Source organism: Rattus norvegicus, chromosome 3 (genome assembly GCF_036323735.1).
Source record: "Rattus norvegicus strain BN/NHsdMcwi chromosome 3, GRCr8, whole genome shotgun sequence".
Taxonomy (NCBI): Eukaryota; Metazoa; Chordata; class Mammalia; order Rodentia; family Muridae; genus Rattus; species Rattus norvegicus.
The window spans coordinates 93,291,434-93,304,952 of NC_086021.1; the positions used below are offsets into that span (position 1 = coordinate 93,291,434).

Genomic DNA, 13,519 nt, shown 5'->3' on the forward strand with positions numbered 1-13,519 from the left:
AACAGTATCTATCCTTGCTTCCAGCAAGTACAGAAAGTACTGGAAGAAAAATTCCAACCCACGAAAATTAAATATTCCTGTAAAAACACAGGAAAATATTTTATACCAGCCAAACCAAAAGAAAGGAAACACGAGTAGACATAGAAAACCATACACCTGTCACCTGTCAATATCAAAGTAACAAGAATTGATAACCATAGGTTATCAATACCCTTTAATATAATGAACTCAATCTCCAGTTAAAAAAAAACAAACAAAATAGATGTGAAAACAGCATCTATCATTCTGCTGCATACAAGAAAAACATCTTCACATCAAATCTCCAAGTTAAGGGCTAGGAGATTTTCCAAGAAAATTGACCCAAGAAGCCATCTGGCATGGTCACTCTAATATCTTCCAAAATAATCTTTCAATCAAAATTAATAAAAAGAAAAGGGAAAAGATACTGCACATTCATCAAAGAAAAAAATCCATCAAGATGGCATCTCAATTAAAGTATCTATGCCCCAAATGCAAGGAACACACATTTGTGAAATAAATATTACCAAGATTTAAATGATGCATCAAACTTCACATGTTTAATTATTTTTTCCAATGTTTATATAAGGGATTTAGTATTTTCCTTTTTAAAACCCTCTGTTTGATAGAATTTTCCTGTATTTCTCTGATGGATTTATTCATTTCTGCTTTAAAGGTATCAGTTATCTTTTTAAGGTTTTATTTAAGATCATTTTATTGTACATCATTTGTGTTAGAATATTCATGGCTTGCTGTAGTGGGATAGCTTTACTCTGAAAGTGCCCTGTAGCCCTGGCTTTTATTGTTTGTGTTCTTACACTAGCCTTTGGCCATGTGGTTTTCCCTTGCTATTCCTGGTACAGTAGGTATCCCGAAAGAAGGCCTAACCTGATGTTCTCCTGTCCCCCTTCAGCAAGACTCCAGTGGCAGCCTTGATCTGAGGGTACTTAGTGTAGCAGAATCTAGCTTGTTCTGTGGGAGTTATAGAAGGCAACAGAGCAACGGGCAGACAAGGGAGCTGAGGAGAGAGGTTGCAACTGGTTCAGAGCAGGTGGGCATGCCCCTGAAAATAGGCCCATTCTATCACCCTTCATAAAACTTATATCCAAGTGGTCCAAAACCTCAACATAATTCTAGACACATTGAACCTGACAGAGAAACTGTGAAATAGCCTTGAATGCATTGGCATAGGAGAAGACTTTCTGAACAGAACACCAATAGCACTGGCAGTAAGATCAATAAATAAATGGGGAATAAATAAATGGGGCCACGTAGAAATGAAAAGCTTCTGTAATCAAAAGGACAAAACACCAGCATAGAGAAGTGGAAAAATCTTCACCAATCCCACACCTGACATGTATACAAAATATATATTAAAAAATGAAAGAAACTAGACAGCAAAAAAATCAAATAATCATATTTGAAAATGGGATACAGATCTTCTAAAAGAATTCTCAACAGAGGAATCTTGAATGGCTGAGAAGCACTTAAATAAATGCTCAACAGTCTTATTCATCATGGAAACACGAATGGAAATGACTCTGAGTTCCCATCTTATACTGATCAGAATGGCTTAGTTCCAAATCTCAAGGGACAGCTCACGCTGGTAAAGATGTTGAACAAGGGGAACACTGCTCCCTTGCTGGTGGGAGTGCAAACTTGTGCAGTCACTTTGGAAATGAATTTGGTGGTTTCTCAGAAAATTGTAAATAGCTTTAAGACCCATCTGTACCACTCCTGGGGATATACCCAAAGTTGATCAACCATGGGACAAGAACACTTGTTTGATGATGTTCACAGCAATTTTATTCATAGTAGCCAGAAACTGGAAACAAACTAGATATACCTCCATGGAAGAATGGATAAGTAGATTGTAGTGCTTCTACACAATGGAATATACTTGGCTATTAAAAATGTCATTGTGAAATGTATAGGTAAACAGATGGAACTAGAAACAAACAAACACAAAAGCATCTTGTGCAGGGTAACCTAAACCCAGGAAGACAAATTTGGTATGTATTAAGTTACATATGGGGCTGGAGAGATGGCTCAGCGTTTAAGAGCACCCGACTGCTCTTCCAGAGGTCATGAGTTCAAATCCCAGCAACCACATGGTGGCTCACAACCATCTGTAAAGAGATCCGATGCCCTCTTCTGGTGTATATGAAGACAGCTACAGTGTACTTATATATAATAAATAAATAAATCTTTAAAAAAAGTTACATATGGATATTAGCTACAAAGTAAATGATAACCATGCCACAGTCCACAAACCCAAAGGAGCTATGTAACAAGAAGGAATAAGGGCCACAGGTGAATCTCACTGAGAAAGGGATAGAGGTAAGTCATAATGTTCAAAACTAAGCACATACATGGACAGATGGAAAGGTAAATGTCACTTTTATGTCCTCAGATGAAGTGATGAGATAAGTGCCATACTCAAGCTTTAAGTTACATGGCTCGGGCTGATCACAAAGTAGTTTCTTCTAAGTTCTATGTATCCCAGAGCCTAGATGTGGAAGCTTCTAGACTCCATACAATCTAATACTCAGCAAGCCCAGGCCTTGAAGGCTTTAACGTCCAGCCTTTGTCAGCTAACCTAGGCCTAGATTGTTTCAAACCTCTTGAGACTTACTGCAGACAAAACTTATTCTTCCTAGGTCCTTTTGAAGTCAGGCTGGCTGGTTTAATTAAGCTGTTCTGGATGAAACTCATCTCCAAGTTCATTGATTGCAGTTGGCTTCTCTCAGCTTCTGACTGAATTGCTCTGCTTGGAAAAACTGCCTCTGAACTAAACTGCTCCCAACTGACTCCTCTCCTCTCTGAACTGAACTGAACTTTTTCTCTCTCACTGTTCTTTAAGGAGCCTCTTTCCTCTCTGTTCTGAGAGTTGGGAATATCTTATCTCAAACTCATTCTATCAGTTTTTTTCTCAGATTCATCACTTCATAACTTTATCTGCCCCTCAACTAGATGCCATGGATTAAAGGGTATACTAAAGGGCCTTGTGCATTCCAGCCAGATGATTCAAAGGTGTGTCCTAGGGACATGGCAGAATTCTCGACAGAGGAGTTAAAAATGTGTATTCCAGCCGAAGAGATTAAAGGTGTGTGACTGTCTGCATTCCAGCCAGATCATATCTTTGGAAGTGATCATTTGCCAGAGCACCCATGTTACTAGACTAAAATTCCTCTATAGACTCTATATTTGTGGAAGGGTGGGTGGAAGCATGAGTGGTCAGGTGTTGGGAGGGCAGAGGAAGAGAGTACTGGGAGAGACAAGTGGAATGGGGTAGGAGAACATCCCTGGGACAACCTAGAAACCTAGAACAATAGAAACTCTTAGTAACTTATGAGGGTGACACTAGCTAAGACTCCTCAGAATGGGGGATATGAAGTCTGAACTAACCATCTCCTGTGACTAGGTAAGACATGAACCCAGCCAGAAAACCTCTGGCCTACAATTTTCCCTGCCTACAAGATGTGCACTGGTAAAAGTATAGCAGAAACTGAAGTAGTCAACCAAAGACTGGCCCAGTTTGATACCCATGACCTGAAAAAGATCCCACCACTGTCACTCTGATACTCTGTTACATTTGCACACAGGAGCCTAACATACTCCCATCAGATATGCAACTCACCTGCAACTAATGGAAACAGATGCAGAGACCCTCAGCCAAACATCATGTGCAGCTTGGGTAATCCTGCAGAAGGGGGGAAGAAAAGATTGTAGGAGCCAAAGGAGTCAAGGAGACCAAAACAAGAAGTGCTGAATCAAGTAACCTGGGCCCATAGGAACTCAAGGAGACTGAACTGCCAGAGAGACTGTGCATGTGACTGACCTAGGGTATCTGCGTGTATGTAACAGTTGTGTAGTTTGGTCTTCATGTGGGATTCCTAACAGCAAGGGCTATCTCTGACTCTGTTGACTGACTGGACTAAGCCAACTCGACTCCCTCATCTAGCCTCAATAGGAGAAGATGTGCCTAATCTTAATGCTAGATATGCCTGAGTGGGCTGATATCCTTGGGAGCCTCCCCTGTCCCTGCCCCTGCCCCCGCCCCTGTCCCGCCCCAACACCACCCACTGAAAAGAAAGTGTGGAGAAGTGGCTAGAGAAAAGGATAGGAGAAGAGGAGGGAAAGGAAACAAGATTAAAGGAAATTAATTCATTAATGATTAAAATTTAAAAGGTAAGTATGAAGTTTGAACTAAGAAAATGAATATTGGTAATATTGGCAAGTCGTTTTACATAGAATCCTGACAGGCTGTTTACTGAAAAATAGTTTTCATGTAGAGATATAAATATATTAAATCAGTGATTAAGACTGAACTTTAAATAAAAGCATGTATTTATTTTATAAATGCACATCACATGTGGATTAAATGGAAGTATTAATGAGGATATAATCATCAATGTGTAGGGTGTCTATGTCAGCATCGATTATCTTCTTACTCTTCCTTTATTTCTCTGACATAGGGATCTATATATAGGGTTAGACAGGGGCAAGTGTCAAGCACAAACACTTCTGAACATACACACTGTTGCCAATTTCTAACACTCCTTTCAATGTTCATTTTTCTTCATAATCACAAAACTGTAAATAAAACCAAAATGTATATGGGAGCAGTTACTTCTATTTCATTTTATTTTTCTCATTTAATGTATACATCCTATTGCTTAACTTTTGGACTGGAAGGAGAATTTTCTTGAATCAGGCCATAGCATGGGGAAGGACCATGATATCCCCAGAGTGGATATAATTTCCTATTTAAACAGCACTTGTGTTTGACAGTACATTAAAATGCTTGAAAGTGTTTTGCTTGAACAGATTAAAAAAATTAAAGGCTTAAAACCCAAAGTTACTTAACATTTTCTTTTACAACTCAATAAAGGTAAGATGTAGATTTAACCTAATATGACCTCAAACTACATGCCTACCTATGCCAAATATATATTTGAACTTGTCTCTTTTAAATACCAATATGAGATGGAATTGAAAAAGAAAATTGGAACAAATCTTATCTAAATTTTTATTTCAAATATTGTTTATTTTTTAGTCTTCTCATATTTTATGATATAGCTCAAAGAAGAAAAATATGAAGAATATAATATTGTATAAAAGGCCAGTGTATTAAAGAAAACTAACACAGACACCATCTTATATGGTAACCTGTATCAACTTGTTAACATAATTTTTTTCAATTATAGGTATTATTTATCTTTTGTCAAAGCCTTAATTTCAGCCATTCACATATTTATCTGCTTCATAGGAATAAGTTGGAGGTCATAGATTTTAAAATTTCAACATTTTAGGATGATAGAAAAATGAATTTCGTTAAAACATGTGTGCCACCTACTACAGTCAATGGTGTTGTTGGAGTTAAGGAATAAATACTGTAAGTGATTATAAAAATATTATACGACTTTTAACATGTGTGTGTGTGTGTGTGTGTGTGTGTTCAGTGATTTTTTGCAAAGAGAAAAACCTTTTTAATTCCTGTAACCATATAGGACTTTCAATATTTATCTTCACTTTTTATGAATTTGGTCAGAGAAATATAAATCCTGTGCATCATGAAACTTTAGGAAGGCCAATCTTTCATTCAAAGAAGATAACAGATAAATAAGCATAAAGTTCTTGAATAAAATAAAAGTGCCTGTATTTCAAAAAAGTGCTAGTGGCTTTCTTTCTTAGAGTATTGTTTGCGTTTTCCAAACGTTTTTTCAGTCAGAAACAATAGCAGTCAGGGCAAACATCTTAGAGACACCAAATTTCATAGGCAGAAAAATATAAGAATGCTTGCCTAGAGTGTGTAGGCTGGAACTGCCATGTCACAAAAAAAAAAAAAAAAACTACATCAGTCCCATTTAAATATATCAGTATACTTCCAATATCATGTTGACATGTAACATTAAATGGTCAAGTCCCAGAATGTGAATAAATCTGAGGATAGTTTTAAAAATGAAAAATTGAGATGTTCCCTCCCCAAACCAGAAAACAAAATAAAAATAAACAGAAGATTTCTTATAGCTATAGAAGAATACAATTCTGGCTAATGCTGCTTTCCATTTAGTAGTTTGGAAGTATGATTAGACTTTTATTTAGAAATCTATTACACCATCGCTTTTATATTAGTACTTTTTCAACCTTCTGGGATGATCATTTTGAGGGCAATAATTATCTACCAAAATACAATATGTATAGCATGAATATACCATGAAATATTTTAAACTAATAATTTTCTTTTCTATTTAATCATTGCCTTTATAATAAGTTCTAGATTTAATTAAGTAGTTAAAAAAGAAATTTAATTATTCCATAACTTATTATTTAAGAAAATATAACTTTGTACTTCAGTTTTTACCACTTGGAGACATACTTCAACAATGTGAGGATTTATTTGGAATTTACTATTCCATATATATATATATATATATATATATATAATTTTCACAATATAATATTAAATTATTTTGAAATATCCATATTTTTACTGAGAGTATTATATAGTTTACTAGGTAGTCCTTATTTTATCTAATGTTTTAATTTTTAATGTGAAAGTCTGAAATGGAAAACAATTACATGTTAAAATTTGAAAAATGTGATTTCCATCTCACATAAGTGTTTGGTATATGAACTCTTGAACACACACCATGCCCAGTTTTAAAATTATTTTTAGAGGTCAGAACTCTCTAACTGTGCTAGTTTGTCTCTCTCTCTTTAGGTAGATAACAATGTGGCAATTGGGCAATAAATATTGAAAATAATGCCATAATGGAAAAATTATGTAAAATTGGAAATTATAATTCTTACATTCCCAATAGTGACTACAAGTCACATTATGTAGAAAGATAAAACTGCTATCAAATGAAGTTAAATACATTTATGGGAGTAGATAGCATAAATATAGGGAAATGGATAGATAACTAAAATGTTTGCATAGAAACATATTAACTTAGAGAAAAAGGGTCAGTATAGTCATAGCTTTTTAGGAAATTCATTCAAGGATTTTCAAACAATTCATTGTGAAAATCTGGAAAAATTCAATAAAATGGAATAATTATGTCAAGACACGTTTACAAGAAAACAATGAAAAGAAACACACCAATGTGACTGTTTCAATTCCCACAGCAATGTGTGCAATAAAGTTGACTGGGTTGATGGAAATATTTAGAAATCTTTAGGTTGAGAAATGGTAAATCCTCTTTCCTGCAGTAGACACATAGACTACCTTCCCTTCATTAAAAAAAAAAGATGATCTGATAATTTTAAATCAATCTTGAGTTTATATCTAAGTGCCATATGAACATGGAAATGGAATTAAATAACTTATTTCCAATTTAAAATCTTTACACTGAACATTCAGAATAATAAGAAGTAGCATCCGATGTAATGTGGCATCCTGATATTCAGCAATTTCATAGAAAAATAACACATAAACCAAATAATAATGTGAAATTACATTTGGTATTAAAATAAACAGCATGAAATTATTTTAAATATTTTAAGAGTATTTAACCATGTATTAAAACTAACCTTAAATTAATGGCAGGAGAACACAAATATAACTAGAAGCCTTCAATCTGAGGAACAAATGAATTATTAAAAAATGTAAACAGAAATTGCCCATTTTCCTAATGGCATGGCTTACAACCAAAATCACCCAAACACATAGCATTTAGTATATAAGAAAATATAAAAGACAAACAAAAAAATTTTTTCTGAAAACATTTGGAGCATGTAGAAGGCATGTAATTTTTGTTCATGACACTGAAAAATTTGCAAGAGTGTTTCTATTACTTTATGCATGATAAAAAGAATCCAAGGACAAGAAAATGCTTTACATTTTCCTTTGAATCATCCTTATAGATGAAATCCACAGAAATCAGGGCAGAGGACAACGCTACCACTGTGACACAGTTTCTCCTCCTGGGATTTTCAGACCTTCCTAACTTACAAGGGATTCTGTTTGGGATGTTCTCCATAATTTACTTAATCATCTTGATTGGAAATAGTTTCATAATTGTGATAACTAGAATTGATCCTGCACTACAGAAGCCCATGTATTTTTTCCTGGCAAATTTTTCTACTCTTGAAATCTGTTATGTATCAGTCACACTTCCTAGGATTCTGTTCAACATTGCTACTCAAGACAGAAGCATATCTGTACTGAGCTGTGCCACACAAATGTGTTTCTTCCTGATGCTGGGAGCCACTGAGTGTTTCCTGCTGGCTGTGATGTCCTATGACCGCTATGTGGCCATCTGTAATCCTCTGCACTATCCTCTTGTCATGAACCCAACAAAGTGCACTCGGCTGGCAGCAGGCTCCTGGCTGGGAGGTATCCCAGTCCAGATAGGACAAACCTGTCAGATATTCTCTCTACGTTTTTGCAATTCTAACCAAATAAAACATTTCTTTTGTGACTTACCGCCCATTCTCAAGCTGGCCTGTGGGGATACTTCAATACATGAGCTGTCTGTCTACTTAGTGGCTATGCTGTTTGTTGCTTTCCCTTTCACACTGATACTTGCCTCTTACAGCAAAATCATTGCCACCATTCTGAAGCTGCCAACAGCCACAGGACGGGCAAAAGCATTTTCCACATGTTCTTCCCATTTGCTTGTGGTGTTTTTGTTTTTTGGATCAGCTACTGTTACCTATTTGAGGCCAAAATCTACCCATTCTCCAGGAATTGACAAACTGCTGTCTCTGTTTTACACTATTGTGACTCCCATGTTCAATCCACTGATATACAGCCTTAGAAACAAGGAAGTGATTGCTGCACTGAAAAAGCTGTTACCTAAAAAGTAGTCCTTGGAGCTCTGGAACAAAGACAGATTGTTTCATACACAGTTACTGAACAAACAGGTCATCTTTTATTCATTTCATTGAAATATAATCAGTTTATGCTTCTAAAATGTCTGTGCACTTTTGAATGATAGCCTGAAATATATTCTTTTTTAACTAATCTGCATATTAATCTGTATATATTTAATAAAATATGATAAACAGAAATATTTTAATATAAATAAAGTACAATGTGAAGCAGTTTTATTAGGAAAACTTAGAGTAAACTTCTAAATTTTTTAAAAGCTTTATTTATTTTATGTATGTGAGTACACTGTTAACTTCTCCAGACACACCAGAAGAGGGCATCAGATTCCATTATAGATGATTGTGAACCACCATTTGGTTGCTAGGTATTGAACTCAGGACCTCTGGAAGAGCAGTCAGTGCTCTTAACTGCTAAGCCCAAGACTTCTAATTTTTGAAATTTGTGTTATAAATACACAGTTAATATTTTAACCAATAAGGGTTGGGGATTTAGCTCAGTGGTAGAGCGCTTGCCTAGGAAGCGCAAGGCCCTGCGTTTGGTCCCCAGCTCCGAAAAAAAGAACCAAAAAAAAAATATTTTAACCAATTATTATCTCATATGCTGGGATTCTCTCATTCAGCATTATATAAAATTAACAATAGTACTTTAATATCAATGTGCTTTATTGAATTGCTAAATGAATTAATAAAATTGTTAATATTAATATGATTTTTAGAGTTCTGGCAACTTCTGAATTTGTCATCACATACATAAATATGAAACAAATATTTCAACCTACTATTTATCAGTATAGTATTCACCCTTAAAAGTGTGATGAACTCAGCTTTTTTCCCACCCACTTATTATCAGTGCACAAAGGTATTGATAATATATTTGTTACATTTAACTTCTATCAGTTGTGTCCAACTTTCTGACATTTCAACAAACATGGTTTTCAACGAATCTTTCACAACACAATCTTCAGAGTTGGTACATTATATATAAAATGGGCATTTGATTAGATGGTTCGATGGGCAGCATAGTTTTCTCTGTAATCATAACCAAAAGTTCACTAACTATCACCTATGTTAAAATATGTGCATGATCATACATTTGTCTTTTGCAACACTACTGTAGGGAAGAGATAAAGGATCATTGTATAGCGTTGTTTGTGGCCAGTCTAGTTTCAATTAAATGAGGAGTACTGTCATTTAAAAAATAATGTGGAAAATTGAAACAGATGGATCACTACCGAATTCCTTCTATGAAGCCACAATTACTCTTATACCTAAACCACACACAAAGACCCAACAAAGAAAGAGAACTTCAGACCAATTTCCCTTATGAATATCGATGCAAAAATACTCAATAAAATTCTGGCAAACCGAATCCAAGATCACATCAAAACAATCATCCACCATGATCAAGTAGGCTTCATCCCAGGCATGCAGGGATGGTTTAATATACAGAAAACCATCAACGTGATCCATTATATACACAAACTGAAAGAACAAAACCACATGCATGATCATTTCATTAGATGCTGAGAAAGCATTTGACAAAATTCAACACCCCTTCATGATAAAAGTCCTGGAAAGAATAGGAATTCAAGGCCCATACCTAAACATAGTAAAAGCCATATACAGCAAACCAGTTGCTAACATTAAACTAAATGGAGAGAAACTTGAAGCAATCCCACTAAAATCAGGGACTAGACAAGGCTGCCCACTCTCTCCCTACTTTTTCAATATAGTTCTTGAAGTTCTAGCCAGAGCAATCAGACAACAAAAGGAGATCAAGGGGATACAGATTGGAAAAGAAGAAGTCAAAATATAACTATTTGCAGATGATATGATAGTATATTTAAGTGATCCCAAAAGTTCCACCAGAGAACTACTAAAGCTGATAAACAACTTCAGCAAAGTGGCTGGGTATAAAATTAACTCAAATAAATGAGTTGCCTTCCTCTACACAAAAGATAAAGAAGCCGAGAAAGAAATTAGGGAAACGACACCCTTCTTTTTTTTTTTTTTTATTATCTTGAGTATTTCTTATATACATTTCAAGTGTTATTCCCTTTCCCGGTTTCCGGACAGACATCACCCTCCCCCCTCCCCTTCCTTGTGGGTGTTCCCCTCCCAAACCTCCCCCCATTGCCACCCTCCCCGCATAGTCTAGTACGACACCCTTCATAATAGACCCAAATAGTATAAAGTACCTTGGTGTGACTTTAACCAAGCAAGTAAAAGATTTGTACAATAAGAACTTCAAGACACTGAAGAAAGAAATTGAAGAAGACCTCAGAAGATGGAAAGATCTCCCATGCTCATGGATTGGCAGGATTAATATAGTAAAAATGGCCATTTTACCAAAAGCAATCTACAGATTCAATGCAATCCCCATCAAAATACCAATCCAATTCTTCAAAGAGTTAGACAGAACAATTTGCAAATTCATCTGGAATAACAAAAAACCGAGGATAGCTAAAACTATCCTCAACAATAAAAGGACTTCGGGGGGAATCACTATCCCTGAACTCAAGCAGTATTACAGAGCAATAGTGATAAAAACGGCATGGTATTGGTACAGAGACAGACAGATAGACCAATGGAACAGAATTGAAGACCCAGAAATGAACCCACACACCTATGGTCACTTGATTTTTGACAAAGGAGCCAAAACCATCCAATGGAAAAAAGATAGCATTTTCAGCAAATGGTGCTGGTTCAACTGGAGGTCAACATGTAGAAGAATGCAGATCGATCCATGCTTATCACCCTGTACAAAGCTTAAGTCCAAGTGGATCAAGGACCTCCACATCGAACCAGACACACTCAAACTAATAGAAGAAAAACTAGGGAAGCGTCTGGAATACATGGGCACTGGAAAAAATTTCCTGAACAAAACACAAATGGCTTATGCTCTAAGATCAAGAATTGACAAATGGGATCTCATAAAACTGCAAAGCTTCTGTAAGGCAAAGGACACTGTGGTTAGGACAAAACGGCAACCAACAGATTGGGAAAAGATCTTTACCAATCCTACAACAGATAGAGGCCTTATTTCCAAAATATACAAAGAACTCAAGAAGTTAGACCGCAGGGAGACAAATAACCCTATTAAAAAATGGGGTTCAGAGCTAAACAAAGAATTCACAGCTGAGGAATGCCGAATGGCTGAGAAACACCTAAAGAAATGTTCAACATCTTTAGTCATAAGGGAAATGCAAATCAAAACAACCCTTTGATTTCACCTCACACCAGTGAGAATGGCTAAGATCAAAAACTCAGGTGACAGCAGATGCTGGCGAGGATGTGGAGAAAGAGGAACACTCCTCCATTGTTGGTGGGGTTGCAGACTGATACAACCATTCTGGAAATCAGTCTGGAGGTTCCTCAGAAAATTGGACATTGAACTGCCTGAGGGTCCAGCTATACCTCTCTTGGGCATATACCCAAAAGATGCCACAACATATAAAAAAGACACGTGCTCCACTATGTTCATCGCAGCCTTATTTATAATAGCCAGAAGCTGGAAAGAACCCAGATGCCCTTCAACAGAGTTATGGATACAGAAAATGTGGTACATCTACACAATGGAATATTACTCAGCTATCAAAAACAATGACTTTATGAAATTCGTAGGCAAATGGTTGGAACTGGAAAATATCATCCTGAGTGAGCTAACCCAATCACAGAAAGACAAACATGGTATGCACTCATTGATAAGTGGCTATTAGCCCAAATGCTTGAATTACCCTAGATGCCTAGAACAAATGAAACTCAAGACGAATGATCAAAATGTGAATGCTTCACTCCTTCTTTAAAAGGGGAACAAGAATACCCTTGGCAGGGAATAGAGAGGCAAAGATTAAAACAGAGACTGAAGGAACACCTTCAGAGCCTGCCCCACATGTGGCCCATACATATACAGCCACCCAAATAGACAAGATGGATGAAGCAAAGAAGTGCAGGCTGACAGGAGCCGGATGTAGATCGCTCCTGAGAGACACAGCCAGAATACAGCAAATACAGAGGCGAACGCCAGCAGCAAACCACTGAACTGAGAACGGGACCCCCGTTGAAGGAATCAGAGAAAGAACTGGAAGAGCTTAAAGGTGCTCGAGACCCCATATGTACAACAATACCAAGCAACCAGAGCTTCCAGGGACTAAGCCACTACCTAAAGACTATATATGGACTGACCTTGGACTCTGACCTCATAGGTAGCAAGGACTATCCTAGTAAGAGCACCAGTGGAAGGGGAAGCCCTGGGTCCTGCTAAGACTGAACCCCCAGTCAACTAGACTGTTGGGGGGAGGGTGGCAATGGGGAGAGAGTGGGGAGGGGAACACCCATAAGGAAGGGGAGGAGGGAGGGGGATGTTTGCCCGGAAACCGGGGAAGGGAATAACACTCGAAATGTATATAATAAATTCATAAATACTCAAGTTAATAAAAAAAGTAAAAAAATAATAATAATGTGGAATTTTATACAAATGAACAACTGATATTTTTTTCTGGCCTCTGTGAAAGTACAGTTATGCACACATTGTATATCTCACATGTACATACACACATAAGAAAACACAAACACACACACACACACACACACACACACACAGACACACACACCCCAAAATCATAATATTTTTGGTTATGGTTATCTGCCAGAGCACACT

General features: G+C 36.6%; 1 protein-coding gene across 1 annotated transcript; it reads left to right on the forward strand.

Moving 5' to 3' along the window:
* The first annotated feature begins 7,890 nt into the window (after positions 1 to 7,890).
* On the forward strand, positions 7,891 to 8,835 carry Or12e7 (olfactory receptor family 12 subfamily E member 7). Its single transcript, NM_001000665.1, has one exon. The coding sequence runs from the start codon at positions 7,891 to 7,893 to the stop codon at positions 8,833 to 8,835; it is 945 nt and encodes a 314-aa protein (NP_001000665.1).
* Positions 8,836 to 13,519: the final 4,684 nt, after the last annotated feature.